Raw genomic sequence first — 27,205 nt, 5'->3', positions numbered from 1 at the left:
CTTGTCCAAAAAGTCATGTTCATTTTTCATATAAAAAGGTAAAGGTAAAGGTATCCCGTGTGCAAGCACCAGATCATGTCTGACCCTTGGGGTGATGCCCTCTAGTGTTTTCATGGCAGACTCAATACGGGGTGGTTTGCCAGTGCCTTCCCCAGTCATGACCGTTTACCCCCCAGCAAGCTGGGTACTCATTTTACTGACCTCGTAAGGATGGAAGGCTGAGTCAACCTTGAGCCGGCTGCTGGGATTGAACTCCCAGCCTCATGGTCAGTGCTTCAGACTGCGTGTCTGCTGCCTTACCACTCTGCGCCACAAGAGGCTCTATTTTTCATATATTGAGATCATTATACTTGCTTTGAGTGCCACCCCAGATCCATGTTATCCTCACAGCAGCCACAATCTCTGAGAATGACTGGTCCAAGGGTTGCCCGTCAAGCTTCCATGAAGGAGTGGGAATTCAAACCTGGGTCTCCCAGACCCTAGTCTGACACCCTAACCACTACATCACACTGGCTCTCCTAAATGTGTAGATGCCCTTGTTTTTGTTGAGTGTTGCCTTTGAAGAGAGATGCATACCTGCTTTTATTTATTTATTTTAAAGTATAGATGGTGTTTTATTATGTCATTTGGGCATTTCACAAAATTAAAATGCCATGCAACTATTGGGGCTGGGGTGTAAAAACTGTAAAAGAAAAAGAAAAAGAAAGAAATCTCATGAGATCCTATGAATAATCAGTGACCTGCACTGTGGCAGCTCTATTTCAACTTTCAGAATGGTAAAAATGCAAGAATGAAGACCGTCCGCAATCACTTAATTAAAGAAGGCCCTCTGAAAAATAGGGGCAGGGGGCTGAAGGTGCCCAAGAAGCCTCTTGTGGAAGGCTGTTGCAGAAAAAGTGGGGGACCCTTACAGGGTAAACCTGACAATAGAAAGGCACCGAAGGAGCACCTGCTCCCAGGGCCCTAACTAGATAGGGAGCCATGCCAGTCTGTCTAGAACGGAACTCTATACTCCATAGACAGAACTGCACATTTTGCATGACCATCAGCAACAACCTTGACTCTCCCAGGGTTTGTTTTTTTTAATACTTGAGTTCTGTAAAAGGAAAGAGCAAGTTGCCAAATGTAATAAACAGCTAACATTTGGAAAGGGGGGATCGTAAATTAAGTAGTATAGTATTTCACACGAGAGTAAAAGGCTTTGTTCCTCCTTACTGCTTTTGTTTTCCAATTTGGACTCCTTCATAACAATCTTTGCCAGCTTTGTTTTGCACCTACAACTGGTCGGCTCTGCTAATGAGTCCCCCTGGTTTGGTTGTGCTTAGGTGGCATATTGCCAGAAAGAGCGAGTGCACTGCGCAATGTGGGCTGGGATACCAAATGTTGGAGATTTCCTGCGCAAAGTACAACAAGTTGGAAGGGAAAATAGAGAAATTTGACGACCGCTACTGCAGCAGCATCCCCAAGCCAAGCTCGAGGGAGAAATGTTCAGCAGAATGCCATGCTGGCGGATGGCGTTACTCAGCTTGGACAGAAGTAAGGCAAAGGTTTGCGGGACGAATACAGCTGGGCACAGCAGTGGGAAAATAGCTGAAAACGATTGAAATTATGTGCCAAAGCTTTTCATTATTCGCATTATTTTTAGTCCGCCTTTCTCACTGATACCTACAGTGGATTATTACATAGTATAAGCCACAATAGAGAAGAGTAAGAGTCCAGTAGCAGCTTACACAAAATTTATGGCAGGGTATGAGGTTTCCCAAGTCACTGTACACTTCTTCAGAAGTGTAAATCAATAAGGACAATATAAGTCAATAAGGTCCAGAAAATGAGATATCCTGTAAGCAGTGCAATAGGATTATAGAATCATAGAGTTGGAAGGGGCCATACAGGCCATCTAGTCCAACCCCCTGCTCAACGCAGGATCAGCCCTAAGCATCCTAAAGAATCCAAGAAAAGTGTGTATCCAACCTTTGCTTGAAGACTGCCAGTGATTAGGATTGCAAATACCTTAAACAGACCTGAAACAAAGCACAACTATTAATGTGTCATGTTAAATAATGTGGAAATTATATAGTAGGATCATCCACACAACCACAGATAGTATGTAATATAAGTGTAGTCTACAGTTCCTATCCCTTCATTAAAACATGTTTGGTATGGTATAGTCCAGTTACATTTGTAAAAATAATTTTGCGTAGTTTGGAAACTGCTACAAATGTAGGAACTTTGCTGACATCCTCAGGCAGGCCATTCCAGAACAATAACAGAGAATGTACAAGCAGTTGTTGATATTTCTTCTTTGCAGGGGGTGCACCTGCAGAAGCCCTTGCTCATGTGAACAAAGTTATTGCAGTGGCATATAGGGAGAGAGGCAGTCCCACAAATATGGGGCCTTTGTGTACATTCAGACAGAGGTAATCAACCGGGGGGGGGGGGAGGCATGTACGCAGCTAGGCTTCCCAACCATATTCTCCAGCATAGTGCCCTGTCTGTCGTTTCTTAACATCTTAACATCTAAAGAATATTTCAGGGTAATGGTAAAAAAAAAACCCTGAGAAAGGCTGACTTACAAGAATGCATAGAAATGCTCTTATTTGATAGTTGCTTAGAGTCTTAGGGAGGCATTCCTTATAACTGGGTTTTTCAGGAGTCAGTGTTCCATGCCCCTTTGGACATTCACTGACACTTGCAAGGTTGAAACCAGATGATCTGCAGAGCTGGGAAGTGGGCATTTCTTCTCTTTATTGGCTCTGTTTTCCTTCCTAAAAGTGTTCAAAGAGCTGCGGAGGTGGCACAAAGAGGCGCCGGGCCGTCTGCATGAACACCTTCAACGACGTTCTGGAAGACAGTAAATGCAGCCAGCAGGAGAAGGTGACCGTTCAGCGCTGCAACGAACTTTCGTGTCCACAGTGGAGAACTGGTGATTGGTCAGAAGTAAGGCTCTTCCTACATTAAAATGATAAGTAGCACAGTCGATTTTTGACAGTAGGGAACTTGTAGTACAGTGGGGGCCACATGGGAACATCATGAGTAAAAGGATCATGCTAAAATCATTTGTTCCTCTTTCCCTCTTTCCTTTCCCCATTCCTAACAGACCTTCTTTTCTATTGTGTTTTAATAGTGATGTGGGTTCTCTGGTGCTAACTTCCCAAGTTGCCATACTGCCATGTGGATGATTGTTATGCCATGGTCCCCTGTGGCTGTGATACTGAATTCCAGGGACCCAAAATGTTAATCCTCGCATGTGAACCTTTTTCGCCTTGTTAACGTTTTTGGAGAATGTTACACTCTTAACCTGCAACACTTGGTAATAGCTGCTTCCAGGGGCCTAAAGTTTCTAATTTCCTCTTCCAGTGCTTGGTAACTTGCGGAAAGGGGCACAAACACCGGCAGATTTGGTGCCAGTTTGGAGGCGAACGTATAAGCGACAGGCTTTGCAATCCTGACTCAAAACCTGATTCCATGCAGGCTTGTCAGCAACAGGCATGTGCTGCGTGGCAAGTGGGACCCTGGGGCCAGGTATTTGAATCCATTTTTTCCCTTTTCTTTTCACTGCTAATGTGGTTAAATTTTGCCAAGTAAGCTTCAGTACGGAGGGCTCAAACAGAAGTGACAGTGGGAGTTCCTTGAACAGAGCTCCTGCTGTTTATTTTTCTCTGAAAATCGGGAAGGGTTTTAAGTTGGTACCACGAGGGCAGGAGAGGTTTAAGCCCTTTTCTCCTTGTGCTATGTTCTCAGTCTCAAACAGCTGTGGGTCTTTGTTTTTATCAGGCAAACTACACAGGGAGAAGGCTGAAATCACCCCTCCTTTTCTCCTGTGTAGGCATGTGCAAAAAAAATTAGTTATTTTTGTTTCGGGTATCTTGGTCACAAAAATCTCAACATTCCCAATATCCCTGAATTTCAAACATCAATATAGAATTCAAGTTGTGTGTTTGTTTGTTTGTTTGTTTTTCTTGCTGCATTAGTTCCTGTGTTGAAAAATCCTCTTGAATGATTCAATGTTGCACGGTTTATGGAAAGCCAGGAGAGTCAGATCCTTCCTGACCCCCTCAGGCAGGCTGTTCCCTAGAGCAGGGGCCACAACAGAGAAGATACACGTACAGCAGTTGTTGATTTTGCCCCTTTGCAGGTTGGCACCTGCAGAAGGCACTGCTCTGATGAGTGAGGCTGTTGTGGTGGAGCATCAGGGCACAGGTGGTCTTGCAATTATGAGGGTCCAAAGCTGCAAAGGGATTTGGGTGTGATAGCTAGTTCCTTAATTTGAGCCTAGTAACTGATGGGCAACCAGAGGAATACCTGCAGGACCAGGGTAATATGTGTACTGATAATAGCTGAAGTGTGGCATTTTGCACTAATTGGCATTTTCAACTTGATTTTGTGGGGAGACCAGTGTCTCTGCTACAGTAGTCTAGTCTCAGTATTGCAGTGGCATGATGCAGGTGGACAGATCAGCCAAGTCAGGGTCACAGGTCATCTTTCAGGCTAGGCTGAGTTGGAAGAAAGCTTTATTTGCAGGCGCATTAACCTGCTTCTCCAGTAATAACTTTGGGTCCAATATAACCCCAAGGCTTTTAACGAGTCAGTAAGGATCAGCTGAATGCCATCAAAAGAAGGCAGCGCAATGTCCTTCAGGTAGATAACCTGTTGAGAAGAAGCACTGGAAGCGGAAGGGAGTTTTTCATCAGTCTTACAACTGTTTTCTGACTGAGCTTCTGTTCATAAAGACCTGTGGTGGGAGATGTTGCCCATTAAAGAGAACATAGTATAATTTTGCTAGTTTCGTTATTAGATAGGAAGAGAGAGGTGGCCAAACTGTGTCTTTCCAGATGTCCTTGGACTACAACTCCCATAAGCCTCTGCAGTCCATGGGCATCAGGAGAGCCACAGTTTAGCCACCCTTGACTTAGGCTATTAACCACATAAGCATTCGTTTAGACTTAGTGGAACGTCTCCTGACTCAAGGCCTGCGTTCTCCCCAGGCCTCAGCTAGTGTTTGAATTTAAGTGGTTTCCAGATAGGCTGGAGAGATCTGAGTTCTAGATGCAAGGCCAAGAAGAGATACTGGAAGAGAGGGAATAAAGAGGGAGCAAGCCTGAGCATTGTATTATACTTGGAAAGTGGCGTTAGCAAGCATCAAAAGAGAAGCACTACTATCCCTCACTCCCTGCAGGAGCTTCATCTTTCATAGACTTCACATTGTATCCAGTAGTTAGAACTGACTTAGCCCTTTTTTTGTATTTAAAAACACACTTTGTGTGGATCGGGACTTTTTATTATCAAGACCTCTTATGGGTTTTGTTCATCTCTTTCAATGTCTACTTTAGCAAATCCTACAATTGAATCATACCTTGAAAGCAAGTAAGACAAACCTGCCCCAACCAAACATGTTTCTGTTCAACCGATCATGTCTTCCTGTCACAGTCATGTTCTCCTCTGGTTGTGTGACCTCTGACTGAACAAAGACATTTGACAGTATAACCTGCAGAATACATGCATATTTGAAGGCAATACATGAAGAGTGCCAGATTTTAAGAAAAGCAGTATTTGCAAGTTTCCTCAGGTGATAGTTCTCTAATGTCACATTGTTGGCACCCTCGCTAGACTACAGTTCCCAAGATTCTTGAGGATGGTGGTGGGGAATATTATGAGAGTTAAGCTGGTATCAAATGGATATTCTTCTGTTCGCAGTAAAGATACACCTCTGTTTCCTTTATTTCCTTTTCGATCCATGTTGCAGTGCACTGCGATATGTGGGCAGGGCTACCAGATGAGAGCAGTGAAATGTGTGGTCGGCGCCTATGTCTCTGTGGTAGATGACAACGAGTGCAACGCTGCCACCAAGCCCACGGACACACAGGTAGGTGTGCTGAGGCAGAAAACGTACAGCATTCTCTATTCATATAATAATAGGAGGGGGTGGAGAAGCGCTTCAGATCCTACCATGGAAGTAAGCAACTTTACTCACCATAGTTGGAAACCATCAAAGCCCTCGGGCACTGAAGCTGTCAGTGTGGGAGAGGGTGATGAGCATGGTTTATGCCCACCATCACCTCCCAGTCCTGCACAGCCTCCAGCTAGGAACAGGGCGAGCCCCTGATTTCCTAGCATGACTTGGGGCTTGGCTTGCTCCCAGGATGTCTGACCAAGCACAAACCCCACGAGCCGCAAGGGAGTGGCGGGCTATAAATCTAATAATAATAATAATAATAATAATGTCTCTTCCTCTTTTTTTTTGGCTAGCACAGCAGCATCTTCACAGGTAGATTTTACATTTCTTTTTGCCTGATGCTCAGACCCAAATGACAACCGTATATGGGAGCAGGCTTTTCATATAACCTGTTTGCTGATGTGCTGATTTTCCTCCCTCTACTATGAACTAAGTTCTAGAGGAAAGATGTAGACCATGTGACTTGTGCTGGGCTGAGTCCGTGTCTTTAGTTCTTCCTTCCATCTCCACTGTGCGTCTACTCCCCTTGCCTGTAACAGGCTTCATGCCTCTGCGCTAGTTTCTGTCCCTCGGCATACCTGTTCACAAAGTGTGCAAACATTCTTGGACTGCAGTCTTGATAGGAAAAAATGTATTGAACCAGGTACAGGGCAGATCTGATTAAACCTGGGGAGGTATATGAAAAGAAGATGCTTCTAAGAAAAGCGCTTCTGTTTTGAAGCAATGAGGGACTAAATCATATGGATGCTGTCCTGTCTTCAGAGTAGTACCTCTTCCCTATTGCTGTCTTGTCTTGTCCATATGAGAAACCACATTGTTCTTTGCAGGTCTCTGTGTGTCATCTTTTGTACAGTAACTGGTAGAAACAAGAGATAGTCAGCTGGCGTGCATGGATCTGTAAGGCCTTGCAATTCTTTCTGGGAAATGACGAGAGGCAAGTGGATTAAAAAAACGTTGCCCTTTTGGAAAGCCGGCTTGGTGTAATGGTTAAGAGCAGTGGCTTCTAATCGGGCAAGCTAGGTTTGATTCACTGCTTCTCCACATGCAACCTGCTGGGTGACCTTGGGCTCGCGGATAGTGCTGTCCTTACAGAGCAGTAACATCAGGGCTTTATCAGTGCCACCTACTTCACAGGGCCCCTGTTGTGGGGAGAGGAATTGGTGATTGTAAGCCACTTTGAGGCTCCTCCTGGTAGAGAAAAGTGGCATATAAGAACCAACTCTTCTTCTGCCGCCTTTTACATTTGCAAAAATGCATTGGGAACATCTACCTTTAAGCTTCAAGTAACCATTTATAGTAAACAAGCAATTTAAAGACAGGTGGAGTCCCACACAATATTTCCTAATAACACTGTTGCAGATACTCTTCAATTTACCTTTAAAAACAATACAAAACAAAACGTGTATTCTCATTTGTGAAACAGGACTGTGAAACAGCACCCTGCCGTCTTCACCCAAGCAATCCAGAAACAAAAGAAAGCATGCCTGGAAGCCACAGAACGCAGTGGAGATTTGGATCCTGGACTCCAGTACGTGAACCTGGTCAGCTGTATGGTGCCAGGGGTCATTTGGGTTCCCTTGGTGAACCCTGCAGCCATATGTCTGCAGTGTGATGTTCTTATGGGTCATCTTTCCCATCAGCATTCTTGTCAATCTTTCCTAGTGTTCAACTACGTGTGGGAAAGGCACCAGGATGAGATATGTCAGCTGTCGGGATGATCAGGGCTCTGTGGCTGACGAGGCTGCCTGCTTTCAACTTCCAAAGCCATCAGCGACGGAAGTGTGCACTGTAACGCCATGTGGACGGTGGAAGGCCATGGAATGGAGCTCTGTAAGCAACTTCCTTGTTTAAATTAAATGTCTCCCAATTGTCCCTCTTGTTCCTTGTTATATCCCATTTATCACACTCACTCGTTTGAAGGAAATCAAGGAAATTCAGAATCATCGTCCCTGTCTTAGGGTCATTTCACACACTGAGCCACCGTGGTGCAGTGGTTATAATGTTGGACTACGATCTACGATCATTTAAAATCCTATTCTAGAAGTTCATTGAATGCTCTCGGGCTAGTCATACACTTTAACATAACCTACGTTGCAAGGTTGTTGTGTGGGTAAAATGGAGGAGAGGAGAACAATGTAAGCCTCTTTGGGTCCCCATGGGGAGACAAACATGGATATCATCAGTAAACCTAATAAAACCCAAACTGACAAGTCACCCACTACCTGATTGGCCCTCATCCAGGAATGGCCCGTCCTGGTAGTTCAGCCCCAATCAGGATGGAGCCCTCAGCCAGGAAGGGCTTAATAAGGAATCAGCTCTCCACCTCCAACTTCTTGTCAGTTCCTGCCACTACCTGATTGGCCCTCACCCAGGAATGGCTCGCCCTGGTAGTTTAGCCCCTATCAGGATGGAGTCCTCAGCCAGGAAGGGCTTTAACAAGGAATCGACTCTCCACCTCCAACTTCTTGCTGCTTTCAGAAGTTTGCTGGGTGGAAGAGGAGCCAGCCTCACAGCATCCCCTTTTGCCAGTAAGTTGCCCTGGCCTACTGGCCATTTTCAACTTGAAGGACATGGGTCAGGGAGCTGGGGCAGCCTCTGAGAGCCTTCTGGGGGTGGGGGAGGGGGGCTGCAGCAGAAACAGCCTCCTGCCAACCCCCGAGATCCAGGTTGCCGAGGAAATGCCTCTGACCTGAGAAAGTTTACTCATGAGTGATGGACCTCATCCAGGAATGGTTCACCCTGGTAGTGTAGCCCCAATCACTAGTCATCCTTTAGCCAAGGAGGGCTTAATAAGGAGTCAGCTTTTCACCTCCAGTTTCCTGCTGGTTTCAGAGGTTTGCTGGTTGGAAGAGGAGCTGGCCTCAGAGTATGTCAGTAAGTTGCCCTGGCCTCTTTCAATTCAGAGAACATGGGGGGAGCTGGGACAATCTCTGCATGCCTTCTGGAGGTGGGGGGCTACAGCAGCCTCAGAAACAACCACCCGGCTGGCCCTCTGGGACTCAGGGTGCCCAGGAAAAGCCTCTCCCCTTGGAATGTTTACTCATGAATAAGTCATGTGAGGTTTGCCATTTGCAATCAGAGAAGGGAGTAACACTTTGGGGTAGCCATCAAAGGCAATTGCAGCAGGGAAAATAATGTGGGTGGGACTGGGAAGATGTAGACTTTCCCTTTCCATATGGATACCACCTTGGTCTTACTGCAATCTTCCCAAGACCATCACAGCAAAGCAAATTTGAGACCAAAGATATAGAACCTGTAGAGGGGGCACAAAAGCACCATGGGGGCATGTGGAGAGAGGAGACACTGTTTCCCAGTAGAAAAAGAGTTAGTTTGTATACCCTGCTTTTCATTGCCCAAAGGAGTCTGTGTGGCTTATAATCTCCATCCCTTCCTCTCCCCATAACAGACACCTTGTGAGGTAGGTGAGGCTGAGAGAGTTCTGAGAGAAACTGCTCTGTGAGAACAGTTTTTAGCAGGACTGTGACTAGCCCAAGGTCACCCAGCATGTGGAGGACCAGGGAATCAAATCCAGCTCACCACATTAGAACCTGCTCATTGACTGTTATGGGATTTCTTTCCTTTAAATTTCATTCAAATTTGGACTTTCTGGGCCAATGGCTTCTCAGAGCAATCCAAGGAGGGAGACACTCAGGTGTTTCCTACATAGAGAGCTGATAGTGTGGTTAATAAGGTTAAGCTCCCCCCCCCCCCCGCCACACACACACACACAATGTTTTCCTAATGCAAAAATGACCCCCATAGATCTGCAGTTTACTACACTGGGAAAACATACAGATACCAGTGTATGTACCTGTATTGTTTCCCTTGTTGGGCTTCACCGAGCCATTTCATGTCGGGGGAAAGCATTATCTTACTGTTGTACTGCAGTTACAATCCAAATCGCATTTATGGAATTCCCATCATCACGTTTGTTAGTGGCAAGGGGAGGAGGAGAGCTGCATTCTCCCTCTGCACCATTTTTTCAAGCCAGAACAGCACAATGAGGCATAATTACAAACAACCCCCCCCCCTCTTTTGGTGCAGTTTTAGCTTGGGAAACTGGTGAGTAGAAGAGACAGGAGCTCCCGCATACAGTGGTTCTCTACGTTCCTAATGCCGCGACCCTTTAATACAGTACCTCATGTGGTGGTGACCCCCAGCCATAAAATCATGCAAGTGTTCTTTCACAGAAATTAAAACCAAACTGGCGTGAAGAACGATGGTATATAAATAGTTTTTTTTCCCGCGGGGAGGCGACGCCAAAGTGGGATGCACTCCGTGGCCAGTGGGCGCGCCTGGGGAGGATGGGCGCACAGCTGCAGGAGCTTCGCCACCTGGAGCCCAAAGCCACTGAGCTGCGCCGCCACTTGGAGTGTCTGGCAGGAGACTGCGCCGCACTGGAGGCGCTGCTGGATCGGCTGGCGGCCGAGCCCAGGGACCTGAAGGAAGAGGGGCAACAGTGGTGGTGACTCCCCCTGGTATCCCAACCCCCAGGTTGAGAGCCACTGCACTAAGCAGTCCCTATCTAAGTCAGGCCCCCTTGCACTTTCAAGGAACTTGCAGCTGCATTGTGTCTTTGAGACCCCAAGGCATATGCTGCAGTGTGGAATGTCGCCCTCTGCTCTCCTAACTCTTTGAATTCAAAAGGCGCGTGATAGTCACATTGTGAAGCCACACTGGTTCCCCACAAACAGGCAGTTTCGTATGGTTTTTAAAACCTGTATCTCATCTCTAAGGGTGAAACCTCCCTTTCTCTCTGCTGCTAATACAGTGCTCCGTCACCTGCGGGCAAGGTAAAGTGACTCGGCAGGTCGTCTGCATCGATTACAATGACCAGATTGTTGAAAGCAGCGAGTGTGATCCTGAGGACATCCCTGCAACGGAGCAAGATTGCTCTATGCCATCCTGCCAGCAGATCAACCCTGACTACAGTAGGCCAATCCATCCCTTCCCTTATCCTGATTATCGTCAGAAGAACAACCAAGGTGGAAACTTGAACCGAAACCAAGGCCGTGGACACGGTCACGGAGGCAGTCAGTGGAGAACTGGGCCGTGGGGAGCAGTAAGTAGCTGATGACGATATATTGAATAGCACTGTGAATTGGCTATATGCTGTACCTATCCTGCCCACTTACCAAGACACCATAAGTAAGCTTGCGTGCTTTTTCATAATTTCAGGGATCTGGGGTTTGAAGGGAGTCAGCAAGGCTAAAAGGATAACAACCTAAGAAAGAAACAATGCTGCTCTCATAGAATCACAGAATAATAAGAGTTGAAAGGGACTTCCTGGGTCATCTAGTCCAGTGGTCCCCAACCTTTTTACCACCGGGGACCAGTCAATGCTTGATGATTTTACTGAGGCCCGGGGGGGTGGGGTATGGACTTTTGCCAAGGGACGTCGCCGCCGCTGCCTGAGCCCCTGCTCCAGTTGCTTTCCCGCCAGCACCCCTGACTTCCCACCACCCACTGGGGGGTGCTGCCAGCAGCAGCTACGCAGTGTCATGCCGAGGGGGAGCCCCAGCCATGGTGGTTGTTGGAGAGCACCAAAGGTGAGCCAGTGGCAGAGTGGTAGGACAGCCACCTAGGCAGCAGCCAGGGAGGAGGATGAAGAGGAGCCGCAGCCTGGTATCGACTGATCCATGGACCGGTACCGGTCCCCGGACCCGGGGGTTGGGGACCACTGATCTAGTCCATTGTCACCAGCTGTTGCAGGGTCTTGTCCAACCATCATTCTCACCGCTGTGCGTTTGAAGGGATTCTTCTGCATGCCCCCAGGTTTGATTCACCTCCCCCCCAAAGAAAAGCTAGAAACTTGTTTGATTTTGTTTTGAGTCAAAATTATTATATGTTTTGTTCCTCTAGCTAGACTAAAGGACTGTGGTGACTGTTTTGTCGAGCTCACAGGCTGGAAAAGGTTGAGGACATCCTGCTTTAATATCTTGCCTGATCATTCTTAGTCCCTTTCAGATCCCTCTCTGTCTTTAGATAAATATTTGAACCCTATTACATTTAAGATATATTTGTATTTTTAACATGCCATCGCAGCTGCTAATGGGAGAGTTGACAGAAGAAACAGCTGAGACAGGAGGTGGGAGACGAGAGGGGTGGGGGTTTTAAGCAAGAGAATGAAATGGAAGACATGCCGTACCTAGAAATGTTGACCCAGTGAGTTTTCTTAGCCTTTGATAATCATGTTTTATAGTGTTCCAGTACATGTGCCGGGGGATTTCAGCGGCGGGTTGTGGTGTGCCAGGATGAAAATGGATACACTGCCAGTAATTGTGATGGAAGGGCAAAACCAGATGAGCAGAGATCGTGTGAATCGGGGCCTTGCCCTCAGTGGGCCTATGGCAGCTGGGGTGAGGTAAGGAAAATGTTACCTACTTCATCTTCTTTTTGAAAAATCACTGTTATGATTGTTATTTTAATAACAGACACATTATTTATTTTTATTAATTTAAGGGTTTATATATTTCCCCTCTCGGACATACCATCTCGGGGCGGTTTACACAGCTTGGTGTAGTGGTTAGGAGTGCGGACTTCTAATCTGGTGAACTGGGTTTGAATCTGCGCTCCCCCACATGCAGCCAGCTGGGTGACCTTGGGCTCGCCACAGCACTGATAAAACTGTTCTGACCGAGCAGTGATATCAGGGCTCTCTCAGCCTCGCCCACCTCACAGGGTGTCTGTTGTGGGGAGAGGAACGGGAAGACGAATGTAAGCTGCTTTGAGCCTCCTTCGGGTAGAGAAAAGCAGCATATAAGAACCAACTCTTCTTCTTCAGTAAGATCAGGGCTCTCTCAGCCTCACCCACCTCACAAGGGTATATATTGTGGGGAGAAGAAAGGGAAGGCAATTGGAAGCCACTTTGAAGACTCCCTTGGTAGAGAAAAATGGCATATAAGAACCAGTGGGTATAACATTTATTTATTTCTGTTGTGAAACAGAATGCTATTTAACATTCTGCTGCATGTGGATGTCCTTCATCTCTTCCTTTAAAAAAGATCGCAGTCTTCAGGAGTAGCAAAAGCACTGGGATTGTGGGTGGGAGAAAGCGTCTGTTTCCATAGGTGACGCTTTGTGAAGGACAGGACTTGTTTGGGAAACAGCAGCAAAGAGGCCTAAATGTCTGATGTCTAATTTAAAACCGTTACAATTGCTTGATGTCTGTTCATGTATTTTAATAAGTGAACGCTTTCATTTGGGGGATGAATCACTTTGCCATCTGCAGAGGATTCAGGTGCCGGTGGGTGGACTGCTGTGTAGACAAAAGCACCCTCATGGCAGTGAGTGGAGGAGGTCGCAGAGAGTTCCAGGAGTGTGCGAAGAGCACCTGTGGAGCTTTTGATCAAGGACTGTGAGTGCAATCAACAACTGAGCCAGCTAAAAGCCCTACAGGAGAACCCCTGTGATCAGAGCATCAGCTATCCAAATCTCCTATTATCCTACTCGGTAATTCTCCTGTCATTGCAAATGTGATAGCACTTTGATTTAAGCATTGGAAGGATTTTGAAACTAAGGGAGGGGACAAAGCCCTTTCTTTGTAGCATCTTTCTGTACATTTCCCATGGAAACTTTTAGAATCATAGAGTCATAGAATCGTAGAGTTGGAAGGTCCTCCAGGGTCATCTAGTCCAACCCCCTGCATGCTCAAGTGATTTCCTCCCCCCCCCCACCAAAAATCTCCAGAATCCAACCTGGCCTGGAGAAAATTCTCCACAATGCAAGAATAGCCTCAGAGGACATAGCCTTATGGAAATTTCTTATTATATCCCCCATGCTCCTAATCTAGGACTCATCTTCCTTTAGAATTTTTAATGAGCACCAATGTGGACACTAATTCTCTCACAGATCTTACAAATGTGACGATTCCTCATACATCTTCCAGTCCCCCCTCCTGTGGCGGGGGGGGGGGTATGAAAACAATTTATGTCCCTGCAATCGAATCAAAGCCCCTTTTTTTTTGCGGGGGGGGGAACATACCAACAGGATTGCCTGTGTTTTGTAGATAGCATGTTGGACTAGACTCAGGGAGACCCAGTTTGAATCCCCACTCTACCCTGGAAGCTTCTTAGGTGGGACTGGCTGAGGGTCACATTATCAACCTATTCTACGAAGATAAAATGGAGGAGAGTAGAATTGCGGTCCTCCTTAGGAAGAGTGGTGGGATATAAATTAAATAAATAAATGCATCCGTCCCCCCCCCCCCCCCTAGTTTTTGGTGCATACGGATCAAAGGGAAGGGGCTTGTGGCTCAGTCGTTGAGCATCTGCTTGGCATGTAGGAGGTCCCAGGTTCAGATACAGACACCTCCAGTTCGAAGGACCACTTGGCAGGTGATGGGAAAGACCTCTGCCCAAGACCCTGGAGAGCCACTGCCGGTCTTGAGTAGACAGCACTGACCTTGATGGACCAGCGGTCTGATTCAGTAGAAGGGAGCTTCACGTGTTCACTTGAACCACCCCTTAAAGCCGCCCCAATCGACTCTGTCGGATCACGGAAGAAAAGGAGCCATCGTGTAAGCAAGCCCAGTCATTGCTGATGTGATCCGCATCTCCTGCCTTTTTTGCAGTGTACCAAACCGTGTGGCGGGGGAACCAGAACGAGACTGGTCGTGTGCCAGCTTCCCAACGGGGAAAGATTTACCGATCTGAGCTGCGAGATCCTCGACAAGCCGCCAGACCGCGAACAGTGCAATATGCAGGACTGCCCCCGCGAGGCCGCCTGGAACACGGGCCCTTGGAGTTCGGTACGACCATAACATACTTCTGTGCTGGGGCGGGGGATAATCGTTTTGCGGATATTTCCTAGGAACGGAGCGAGTGTCCTTAAAGTCGCGGTGCTAGTATTGGGGGGGGGGGGGGCGCGGACGGGTGTTTGTTTTTTTAAAAAAGAAAACTGCACTTAAAACGAACATGGATGCATTGCCAATGAAACAGATGCATTGCCAATGAAACAGACATTCAGGAAGGGCTTCAGCTAGGAAATCCGTTCGCTTTAAAAAGGCACTTCCTGCTTGAGAGCAAAGTTTGTTCCTTTCATGAGCCGGTCGCCAGTGCTGCACACGGCAGATCTCCATTCTGACGGAACCCTTTGCAAGCAAACACGAATCATTTCAGCATTCAGTTTCTGAAAAGCTTTTTTTTTCTCTCTCTCTCTCTTAAAAAGGACCATTTAATCTTCATTTTTTAAAAACAGCTATTGCAAGTCCTCTATAAAAGTACTATAGTTATGAGAGAATTCCAGTGCTAAGCTGCCTCCATCTGTCTTGCCATGTCTCTGTAGCTATTTCAGAATTTAGTACACACTCATGTACCTAGGTAACATAGGAGAGCATCCTGGGTTTGTTTGTTTGTTTTTTTAAATTATGAAAAGGAATGACATAAATGCTTCTGCCTGAAGGAACACGGGAAATGATGATAGGCAGGACATTAGTTTTCCTGAAATTTGGAGAGAAACATCTCGTCTAAGTATGTACTGGACTGATGCGCGTTATCAGCAAAGACCACAAGTGGGATTGTGTTCACAGTGCCCTTTTAACAACCACATGATAGCTGGATGCTTTTCATTGAGAAGTATTGCTTGCTACCGCAGGTGCTTTTGGTCGCAGGGGAGAAACATGTCCAGCTGTTTGCTGAGTGCAGCTGTCTGCGGCCAGCACAAAGATAAAAGGTCTGAAACCTTTCCCAGTCACAAGGTCATTGCTAGCTAAACAGACAGACGCCAATCAAACAATTTTCCATTGGTCGCTATTGCCGGGAGAGACTCCATTAACGCAGTCTCTGGAAATTCAGGCATTCTTGCGGGTGGCTCCGTATTGATGCAACACACAGCACACCTGTAAAATACCAGCAGTGTATTCCTACTTTAAAGCATCCATGCCCTGTGAATCCGTAGGCCTTGTAAGAGCATCAAAGGCCCCTTCATTCCAGTAAGGTTGCACAGATGCTCTGAAATCCGACCACTTGCTCTCACCTCCTTGAACTTCCAATGGCTTCACTTGCAAGCAGCTTTTATCACAGCCAAACCTCAACCAAAGTCATAGCGGCACATGTGCCCTCCCAGTGCATTATATCCTGGCTACGTAGCTGTATGCCAAAGCGGCTGAACACTAAAGAGGACCTCAATGTTCTGGGGCAATCCATGGATCTCAGCATGTCTGCCCCTGTTCTTCGTACATTGGCCCGGAGAAAGAAATCTCTTTTTTCTTTCTGTAGTGACTCTTCATTCTGATATTTATGGAGACGAAAGGGGAGGTATCTTATCTTGGCTGCTGCTGCCCTCTTTCTGTAAGATCCACCCAAGACATACCAGTTCCAGGCAGGCTGTTTCATCTTGCAAAACTTTTCAGTAATCACTGGGTACGCAAATGGCAAACAGCAGGGCAGGAGTGATCTAGAGCAGGGGTAGTCAACCTGTGGTCCTCCAGATGTCCATGGACTACAATTCCCATGAGCTCCTGCCAGCATTTGCTGGCAGGGGCTCATGGGAATTGTAGTTCGTGAACATCTGGAGTACCACAAGCTGACTACCCCTGATCTAGAGAGAACTTTCAAATAGCCTCATCAAATATTTCATCGGACCACAGTGGCCAGAATGAAAACCAGCAACATGTCCATTTAAAACTCTCACAAATCAGCTTCCAAATAACATTGTTTTCTCAGTATCTCTTAGAAGTTCTTAATTCGTCGCTAAAGCACTTTATTAAGAGAGGACTCTTCGACCAATACAGGCATTTCCTTATGCATACATTGTCTCCGTAGTCCAACGGCTGGCGTGGTGCTTTGTGTTTAGCCTTCGAGGCACGTCTTGGACCGTTTTAATTCCATACCTCAGCAAACTGTAATAACCGTACATCTGTTTCAGTAATATCTACATGGTGCTTTATCATTACAAGGGACAGTGCTGTAAAATACTTCTTCTGAGGTGCTAATGTATCCCTTTCTCAGCTGAGGGAGAAGTTGGTGCTAAAAACCGTGCGTGCTAGGAACGTAGCTAGGCATCTCCTGCATCTGGTTTTCTCTCCAAATTATGTCCTGGAACTTTGCTGCTAACATGTCAATACGCTTCCTTGGAAGATTTCCATGAATCAAAGGGGACAAGGGGCAGAAAGGCTATTGTATTTGCATGCATCTGGGTGTGCACGTGTGTGTTAACCACTGAGATTATCGACAATAGATACATTCCAGCCAGTTTACCCTAGAGCAGTGGTTCCCAACCTTTTTATCACCGAGGACTGGTCAACGCTTGACAATTTTACTGAGGCCCGGGGGGGGGGGGGGCAGTCTTTTTCCGAGGGACGTTGCCGCTGCTGGTTGAGCCCCTGCTCCACTTGCTTTCCCGCCGGTGCCCCTGACTTCCCACCGCCCACTTGGGGGTGCTGCCAGCAGCAGCTGCGCAGTGGCACACTTAGGGGGCGCACCAGCCATGGCGGCTGCCAGAGAGCACCAAAGGTGAGCCGGCGGCAGAGTGGCAGGGCAGCCCCTGAGGCAGCAGCCGGGGAGGAGGACAAGGAGTAGCCGCGGCCTGGCACCGACTGATCCACGGACCGGTCCCGGTCCCTGGACCGGGGATTGGGGACAGCTGCCCTAGAGTTCTTCTGGACCAGTCTCTTCCATGCTTGATTGTCCTTGACTGTGCAGTTGCTCCTCACTGTCTTACCCTCTGGACTGAAAATATAGGGTTAAATCCAGTTTCAGCGGGTAGCCATGTTGATCTGCAGTAGAACAGATTTGAGTCCAGTAGCACCTTACAAGACCAACATAATCTTTCGAGAGTGAAAGCTACCTTCATCAGACAGGAGAGTGGTTTTTATTCCTACTCCTGTCTGATGAAGGGAACTCTGACCTTTGCAAGCTAATGACCAGAAAATCTTGTTGGTCTCTTCAGGTGCTACTAAACCCAAATCTTAAGGGTTTAATCTAGTATTCCTTATGAAGCAATGATACCAGGTGTTGGTACCATCCCAGGTGGTTAAAAATAATTGGAAGCTTTGCAAAAAAAGAAGTGGGGGGGGGATCAAGTTTTAAACTACAGTGTCTTTTTTAATGTGTAGAATGAACCCACGTTGAATCTGCAGTTTATTTTGCAACCGCAAGTTAGAGATAAATTTTTTAGTGCAAAACAGTTAAATCAGATGGCTTTCTAAATCAAGTTCTGTGGTTTTATAAAAACCTGTCTGCTATGATCTGGTTAAACATAATTTCAGTAGTTCATAACATTTAATAAATAATGTACATAATGGAGATTGGGATGCTTCAACAGACTGGACATGATTCTGTGATGTAGAAAGAGATGTGTCCAAAGTTGTACGTCCTCCTGCCCTTCTCCAGGGATGATCACCAGCTTTCCAGTGCCTCCACCCTCTTCTCCTGCTCACTCACAGTTCAGGGATGGAGAGTGGAATGATTAAAATCTGGATCTACTGTTCACTGACAGCTGATCCCTAAGGGCAGTAGATCCCAATCCAGGTCAGGCTCTGGTCTCATTCTTTACAGCTAGGGGAGTGGTAAACCTTGTCTCTTTTCACATTAATGGCCTGTGACTCCCCGGTGCAGAGTCTTGTGACCAGAGTATTTGCCGAATTCCAGCCATCCTACCATGTGAAAAATTTCCCTCCTGAGAAAAGTCTGCAGGGCTGAGCCACTTTCTCGCGTATCACGATAGCGTTTTCTCTTTACGACCGATCTCTGCATTCCACATGCAACTGAACTCTAAGAGAGTTTAATCACGTAATCCTTTGCTGAGTTGCTCCACCATAAAACCATTGATTCCACAGGGCGTAGGCTGGAGCCGTTTTGCTTAGGATTGCACTGTCAGTGGATCGTGATGATACAATTGAGGCTGAATGGGTGGGGAAAAAAATGTTTAAAGGCTTAAACCAAAAATTGCTTGCTTTGACCTGAAAAGTGCAACCAAATAATGTTTGTCTACCTCGTTTTGATACCATGTGCTACTATTCTAGGTAGTGGAGGGAAGCCTTCTTTTAGTTTTATGTTGCCACACTTTCTTCTGACCATTTTAGATCACCAGCTTTCTGCTGTAGATGTCTGTACTTCATCTGTACCAGATGGAGTGTTACTGTCATTGTTTTCAGACCCTTTTGAAACAAGAGTATAGTGTTGGCTGAAACGTTTGTTTTTCAGCAGAATGGGTTTCTTTATGTATTTATGTTAATGAAATGTATTTATTTTTCAACTTGTTGTTATTTAATTTTATATAAATGTCTCATTACATTTACCATGTCTGAATGTTGGACGGAGGAAAACAAAATTAAAGTAGAATGTAATCATCCAGACACGTTGTAGAATGATTTCTTCGGTGTTTTTATACTGCACTGTCATCACAGATAGTTTACAATGTGATTCAGTGAGGTTTCCCCAATGGAACATGTTAAAGTTCCCCTTCAGATCTTCTTCCAGGAATTCATTCATTTGTGTGACATGGTAATGTCAAGGTGCCTGCATATTTGAGGACCTACTAGTTCACCTGTGTGCCTCTTCAGATCTTTGTCATGAGCCAGACTATAACTCAACAAATGGCTCCTGAAATGGCACCGGTCATTTCATTTGGGGGCCTATTACTGCCAACAAATGTAAACCTGTTGATTTCTGTTGCCTTTTAACTTGGCTGCTCCTGCTCCCAAGTGTGGTTGTTTACTTCCCTTCTCCTCTCCTGGCTGGACTGGAGAGGCTCGGCTATCTTTGGCAAGGTCTGCCCCATTTAGATTGCTGGTGGTGGCATAGAGCTTTCTGAAGAAAGATGAGTTCTCCAGTTATCATAGAATCATAGAGTTGGAAGGGGCCACACAGGCCATCTAGTCCAGCCCCCTGCTCAATGCAGGATCAGCCCAGAGCATCCTAAAGCATCCAAGAAAAGTGTGTATCCAACCTTTGTTTGAAGACTGCCAGTGAGGGGGAGCTCACCACCTCCTTAGGCGGCCTATTCCATTATTCCACATTATAATTGTGGATAATACAGGAGGAATTAACACGCTGTTACCTTCCCAGGAGCAGGAGACAAGTGTACATGTATCATACAGGCCCATAGGAGGTGCAATCAGTCTTGTGGCACACAGTTGGCTCAGTACAGTGGCTAACAGTGCAGTCCTATGCAGAGCTACACCCTTGTAAGCCCGTTGTCTTCAGTGTACTTAGGAGGATTGCCTTGTGAAACTGCTAAACTGGAAATTAGGTAAGCCCTAAACTATTCTATGACTTCACAAAGTGGCCTTAAAGAAACTGCTATCCTTCAGCCTCAATGGTTCCATCATAAAAAGTGGATGAAAATAATGCCGATCTTGCTTACGGGAGTCTTGTAATATCTGCACATACATTCATACACAAAGAAACTATGTGCCTATCAGTGCTTTGTGTTACTTTTTTCCCTTTATTCTTTTAATGGTGCAATAACAAACAAAATAAAGGGAGGAAGGCCCACGCAAGCCCATGCTTCCTCCTAGGAGCTCAGAGTGGTACATCTGGTTCTTCCTTTGATATTGTCATCAGTCACATCCGTTTCCTGGGCTAGCAGAAAGAAAATACACAGGGATGTTTGCAGCGTGCGCTTTGCCTTAAGTGTAAAATGCAAGACAAATACTTGTAGGTGCCTCCCTCCTCTCCACATTGCGTTGACTGGCTGTCCGTTTGTTGATGAAGGTTGTGTTCTTCGCCTTTTTGGCTTCTCTGGTTTCCCCGTCAAAGGGTAGGCAGCATGGTATAGCCTGATCTTGTCAGATCCTAGAAGCTAAGCAGGCTCAATACTTGGAAGGGAGACCACCAAGGAAGCCTCTGCAGAGGAAGGTAATGGCAAACTACCTCTGCTTCTCATTCACCTCAAAATCCCTTCCTGGGGTCACCATAAGTCAGTTGCAACTTGTTCATACGTACATACAGTTTTCCTTCTGCAAGAATCCAAGACACAGAACTTGATTGCTGTACAAGAACCTTTAATGTGTGAGGCAGCCCTAAAGTGCAGTCATAAAAGAAGCTTAAACATGTCCGTATGATGGTCTGCATTGCTATTACAGCTTAATCTGCAAGAGGCATAGCCAATTTATTCATCTCTTCTGAAATTTGTTATGAGCTCAATAAATCTCAGATGCCTGGTTGTCATGGCTCTTAGAAATTGGTTGTGATACTTGTCATCTACAAACTGAGCTCCCGTTCTTTTTTATTATCTCTTCGCTTGCCAGGCACTGCTCCCAACAGCTCTTGTTCAGTCCTGCTCCCCTTTCCTGGAGGGACTCAGCTAACTTTGGAATGATCCACCTCCATCCTCATTGTTAGGGATAGGCCAAATTACAGCTTTCTAGAGCAAACGAAGTCCTTCTGGTTAAACCAGGGAAGAATGGGAGGGACAGTGAAAGGTGATCTCAAGGACAACTAAGAGACAAAGCTTGGTGTAGTGGTTAGGAGGATGGACTTCTGGCAAGCCAGGTTTGATTCCCCGCTCCTCTCCCATAAGCAACCAGCTGGGTGACCTTGGGCTTGCCACAGCACTGATAAAGCTGTTCTCACCAAGCATAATATCGGGGCTCTCTCAGCCTCACCTCCCTCACAGGGTGTCTGTTGTGGGGAGAGGAAAGGGAAGGCAATTGTAAGCCGCTTTGAGATTCCTTTTGGTAGAGAAAAGTGGCATATAAGAACCAACTCTTCTAAATGCAAACACTTTCTTTCCTACTCGCTTTCTGTAATCTGAGCATCATCTGCTAGCTTTCCTCAAAACTAGTGTAATATTCATATCACATTAATAGACCTTTAGTGATGGAAGAGACCCCAGGTTTGTAGATGAATAGAATAAAACTGGGGAACTAAAAAAAGGAGCCCAAAGCCAGTTACAGTGAAATCTTTGCATACACAGAGATCACCACACACACACACACACACGCACATGCACACTCATTGGCATTTTAGGTTGTCTTAGCATTAATAAGAAACGATGAAAACAGGTTAGGATTAAGGCTTTGTGGTGACAGTAATTAAGAGATGTGATAATTAACGTACAGATCCTTGGAGATTAAAAAATGAGTCTGGCTCCTAGACACCTCTGCAAAAAAAAAGACATTCGTAAGCGAAGTGGCAGCTAATGGATATAACATTGCATATTTTCCACAGAAGCCTGGCAGACCCAAGTGGCAACTGATGGCCAAAATGAACCTAATTAAACATAATTTCCATTTGGGAACTGTGACCCTTGAATGTGGAAAACCCACATCAGCCCTTGGAATAATATTTATTGAGGGACTTGGGCTGCCATCCTAAACTTACTTACCAGGAAGCAATTTCTTTTCATCCGGGCTTCCTGCCAGATAAAAATGCTTGAAACGGCCATCCAGATGCTGCATTTTACAGGTGTTTTCTCTCAATATATCATTTGTGCCCGCCCAGGCCTGTTTGAATCCAGTGGCACCTTTCAAACCAACCAAGTTTAATTCTGGGTGGTAGCTGTTGTATGCACTCACACTTCATCAGATTCCCAGGTGTAAACTTGGTTGGTTTGAAAGGTGCCACTGGACTCAAACTTCATCCTAGCTTTTATGAACAAACTCCAGTTTATTGCTATATCTGAACGTTGGCAGAGTTAAGCCAGAGTGAAACAAATGCTTGGAAAGGGTTAGTCTGCGGGCTGCCCATCCCCAGTAGCCAGGCATGGGGTCAAGGGTACTCTAGGTAACTCTCATCCGCTCCAATGTTACTTCTGTGTTCCCTAGGTAATTCTGTTCTTATACAATCACATCAGTGGCAGGAAGCACTGACTATACATCCTTTCCACATCGCTCTGGGTCTTTCTCTGTTTTCATTCCGGCACTAAAATGCCCATAGGAACTAGGCAATTTTCTCTTTCCTTCTTTCAGAGACCTCCTCGGTCTCCAGCCTAACCCTGTTACTTGTGTGCAGTAATTTGCTGTATAACCACAGTTTTTCTTCCACTTTGAAATGTATTAGAGAACAAGTCCTCAAGCAAGAAAGGCATAATTGCCAAGTGTATTTGACTTCGGTTTTGATGAAACCTGTGAAGTGTGTGTTTTTGTGGGTCACTCTTTTAACTCTTAGTTCTCCTTAGCAAAACAGGCCTAGGTCTGGAACTCGGAATTTACTGGCACTTCCTCCCTTTTACAGATTTTAAAGATTTTCAGGCCACGATGCTGGTTGACATAAAGAATACTACCTGTCTAGTGGGGTTTTTGTTCTACCCTTTTTCTTAAGGAGCTCACTCTGCATGCTTCTTTTAAAATTTTATCTTCCCAACAACCATGTTTCGTTAAAGAAAACCCAAAGGTGAATAATTGTACTGTGAATTCTGAAATGTGTATATATTATTGGCCAGGATCATCCCACCACTTCTTGGAATGAACACGGAGTTTTCCCTGCATTCCTAACTGTTGTTGCAGCCCTCTTTGACTTCCAGGGTCACAGGATCCACTCAAAGCAGTGCAGGATAGGGGAGGGGCTCTAGTGAGGAAGTACAAGTTGCATCAAGAAAACAAACCCACTTTGAAAAATCAAGTCATCCAAATGCAGGTTTGCCTCCAATTTAATGTTAAATTGTTTCCAAAATAGCAGCATATCTGCACGTATGGAGAAGTTGCTCTTTATTTGCTTATGAGCACCTTTTCTGAAAATGATCACAGCCTGACCATTTCCGCATGAGGAATTTACCTCTGCACAGCCTCTCATTGCCCACAGGTTTTAGTGCTGCTTCCACATAACCTCGGTAGCAACCCGCAGCTGTGCAGGAGTTGGCATGAGTTTTCATGAGTTTGCTCCATGATGAGGGAAATTGCAAAAGAAGATTTCCCTTTCTTGTTGCACTGCAAATCAGGGTGCAAACAGGGATGAGCCCGTCTGAAGGGAGGAAGGCATGACAGTCTTTGGAGCATTTTGCCCGCCCTTGCACCCACCCTCCACTCTCCAATTCTAGATCAGTTTTTTTTAATGGCATGGTCCACATTGCTACAGGACTGCAAAACGACATGTCTTCAGTACAAATAAAATGTTCTCTTCATTGTGCACGGTAATACTGGGATCAAGCAGCTAAAACACATTCCTGTTTGTGTTTTCTGGCAGTGGTATGAATGGGGAAAGAAGGGGGGAGCATGTGATGAAGCAGCCCTCTCCCTATTAGCTTGGCATCTGTGCTCTGAGTTTTATATCTTTATTGAGAACACACAATCATGGGGGTCCACTTACCATGGCCAGCCTATTACAAATCTTCTACCTGAACATAAAGAGAGGCCATTATAGAAAGTATCCCATAAAGGGATCTAAGGAAATATTTTATTGTTGTTGTGGGATCCTGTAGCAATGCAGATGTGTATTTTTATTTAAATAATTTTGGGATTCAGGGAGGGTGGAGGTTTGAGTCCCCAAAACAATCGCTGTGAAGGGATTGGTGGCTTGCATTGATTGACAACCCAAGGAGCAGGGGGAGAAGTGCGGGTTGCCCACACTTTAGAATTCTCCGCTGCCTCGTTGAGAAGGGAAAAGGCTGTGACTCTGTTAGGGACTGTACTACAAGAGCCATGAAAATGAATTTTAATAATGCTTTCTGTATCGACAACATCCAGAGGGGTTCTGTAGTAAGCTGCAGTTTAGGCTAAGCAGTTCAGCAAAAAGCACTTGTGGACAAATGAGATGAAATTGTTAGTTATAAAGAGCCTGTCATTGGCTTTGGAGTCAGCAAGTCATTTTTAGAGAGAGTAATTCTAGCATAAAAATGATTCCTATCCAGAAAAAAAGCTGGAAAGGGATTTGAAACAGGAAAGTAAATTAGGTTAAGGGCTAAGGGGAGGGAAAGAAAAGTGTTCTGAAAAATGCAGTATGTTTTAAATTTACAAGTCCTCCCGTATCATTAACATGAATTTGAAGAGCACACATCTATGGAGCTAAATTTAGCATTACAACACAAATTTCCTATTTTTCAAAAGTCACATAAGAAGCACTCTGAATAGGAACCACATTGGTGTGTAAACTAGGTTCGTTTGAGGCGAAGCATCAGTTAACTTAAGAAATCGTGAACAAACTGATGTAAATCGTGAACAAACTGATGGGTTTAAACTTCAAGTACAACGATATAGGCTAGATATCAGGGGGGACAAATTTCACAGTCAGAGTAGTTCAACAGTGGAATAGGCTGCCTAAGGAGGTGGTGAGCTCCCCCTCAATGGCAGTCTTCAAGCAAAGGTTGGATATACACTTTTCTTGGATGCTTTAGGATGCTTAGGGCTGATCCTGCGTTGAGCAGGGGGTTGGACTAGATGGCCTGTATGGCCCCTTCCAACTATGATTCTATGATTCTATTCTAAATGAAAATTGATGCAAATTGCAGGCAGATAGATTTATATGAAACAGTCGGTGGGGGGATGATACTTAAAAGTCATTCTGAAATAAAACAAACTGCCTTGGGAGGCTGTTGAGTATTTTTCTTTGGTAACATTTAAGGAAAAAGTTAAAGAGGCACTATGTGGTCTTTGTAAAAATAAAGAAAAGAAAAAAAAGAAAACATCTAGTGGCAGGATTATTGGCCAGTGGCAGGGTTGGTCCTGGCTAGCACTTGCAAGGTGACCTTCAAGGAATCCCAGGCAAACCATCTCTGAATGTCTCTTGCCTGGTTGCCAGACAGACTTAGGATCTCCTGGCTGTATGCCATACGATAAATTGCTGGTAGATTGCCTTCTACCCCCCAGCATTCTGGGAGCCCTTCTTGATCCACTTTTATTTCACACCCCTGCCTAAAGTTTGGAAGCTATTATTCAGGCCTTGATCAATTTCTGAACTGACGACATCAAATCAGTTACTCTCTAATGTAAATGACTGACCTATACCAAGGCTGTGCTGTGCTCTGTACTGACTCCTGTACTGCCATTGAAGACTGCTTGGAAACTTTGGTTGCTGATGCAAAATGAGATGGCTTTGTTTTTGGTCAGAGCAAAGAATCACTCGCACTTTTTTATTTGCATGTCTTCCTGTCAATTTCTAGACTCGCTGTAAGTAAAAAATTTACTCCTTTATATTAAGTCTTGATGACCTGGACATAGCGTCCTCTACACAGCAACTTCCTCAGTATGAGGGCCTCATTAGGATCTAATAGCGAAACCTCTGCTCCGTGTTTTATCTATTGGTCAAGTACTCACTATGAAAGATTAGGTCAGTGCTTTGTAGTAGCTGAAGTAGGGAATTTCCTCCCTTAAAGAGGGAGTGGCTCTATTGACTTTATCAAGTAAAACATTCTTATAGGGACTGCGCTGTGGTCAGTCTTACATTTTTGGTTAATTATTGCTGTTTTGATTTTAGCTGAACAAAGTTTTAGTCCAGGGGCACCTTTAAGGCCAAGTATTAGTCAAGGTACTAGCAGAAAAACCCATTGCAGAAAAAAATACAATGTGCGATAGCCGGACAGCCCCACTGAGGCCTGGCGAGGCTGCGGCAGGGCTGCTCAGGGTGGGGGCAAGCACTGGTGGGGGCTCCCTCCCTCTCTCCTCCCCTGACCTGGGCCTGCAGTCCGAGGACCTCTCCGTCCTTCCCAGCTCCCACTTGCTGGCTGGCTTTCCTTTGGCCAGTCAATCCAGTAGAGCAGGCTGGGACTTCTTCCACATGGAAGAAGTTGGAGGAGAATGCAGCCAGGGGTGGGGTGGGGCAGCCTACCTGATTGGCCATTCATTGGACAGAAGGCAAATCAGGTAAGCACCGCGTGCCATCTCCTCCCACCACCCCAGTCGGGTTTTATTGATGTTACAGATAATCTCTTGTGTGGGAGCACATTCGACCCAAACTTTGTTCTCCTGCTTCAGACCCACACAGTTACCCGCTGGAATTTGACTGTTTTATCTATTTCCTTCTAATTATGCTTCTTGAGTTGTGTTTTGGATTTGATTTTATGAATGTCTGTGCATTGTATGTATAATTATTGCTTGGATCTATAGGAGACCCATATAAGTTCAGAAATAAAATGCTTGGATCCAGTGGTATTTCTATGGATGGAAGGATTTCTGCCCACATAGATCCAGTTTTTCACCACTCCCCTCCCATTGTAGCCCAAAATAGCCTGTGAAACACTGCTCTTGGTGGTGGTGGGGGGTCACATCATTTAGGAGCAGCAATTCAAGTGCATGTTGAGCTATAGTGTAAAAGGGGAAGAAAGAAGGTCAATGTTGTGCAGACCAGAAGTTCTTCACTCCACAGAACTGCTGAGCTGATCCAAGCCTAAGTGTTCGTTTGCTCATCTACTTCCCCCTACTTGCTCTACTGTCCT

At 45.6% G+C, this 27,205-nt stretch overlaps 1 protein-coding gene across 5 annotated transcripts in view; it reads left to right on the top strand.

Annotated features, from left to right (window-relative positions):
• Nucleotides 1–27,205, top strand: part of ADAMTS9 (ADAM metallopeptidase with thrombospondin type 1 motif 9) — a 173,877-nt gene that overhangs the window by 91,531 nt on the left and 55,141 nt on the right. For all 5 annotated transcript variants that reach the window (XR_013228948.1, XR_013228949.1, XM_077325061.1 and 2 more), the window contains exons 20-28: nucleotides 1,326–1,536; nucleotides 2,773–2,937; nucleotides 3,358–3,522; nucleotides 5,744–5,863; nucleotides 7,377–7,481; nucleotides 7,616–7,783; nucleotides 10,725–11,015; nucleotides 12,156–12,317; nucleotides 14,526–14,702. Coding sequence is in view for 3 of the 5 variants with exons in the window: in XM_077325061.1 (XP_077181176.1) it covers nucleotides 1,326–1,536; nucleotides 2,773–2,937; nucleotides 3,358–3,522; nucleotides 5,744–5,863; nucleotides 7,377–7,481; nucleotides 7,616–7,783; nucleotides 10,725–11,015; nucleotides 12,156–12,317; nucleotides 14,526–14,702 (1,564 nt within the window). In the remaining 2 variants the exon portion in view is untranslated. The remainder of the gene's footprint in view (nucleotides 1–1,325; nucleotides 1,537–2,772; nucleotides 2,938–3,357; nucleotides 3,523–5,743; nucleotides 5,864–7,376; nucleotides 7,482–7,615; nucleotides 7,784–10,724; nucleotides 11,016–12,155; nucleotides 12,318–14,525; nucleotides 14,703–27,205) is intronic.

This window comes from Paroedura picta, chromosome 3 (assembly GCF_049243985.1).
Source record: "Paroedura picta isolate Pp20150507F chromosome 3, Ppicta_v3.0, whole genome shotgun sequence".
NCBI lineage: Eukaryota > Metazoa > Chordata > Lepidosauria > Squamata > Gekkonidae > Paroedura > Paroedura picta.
This window is presented reverse-complemented; position numbering and strand designations above follow the sequence as displayed.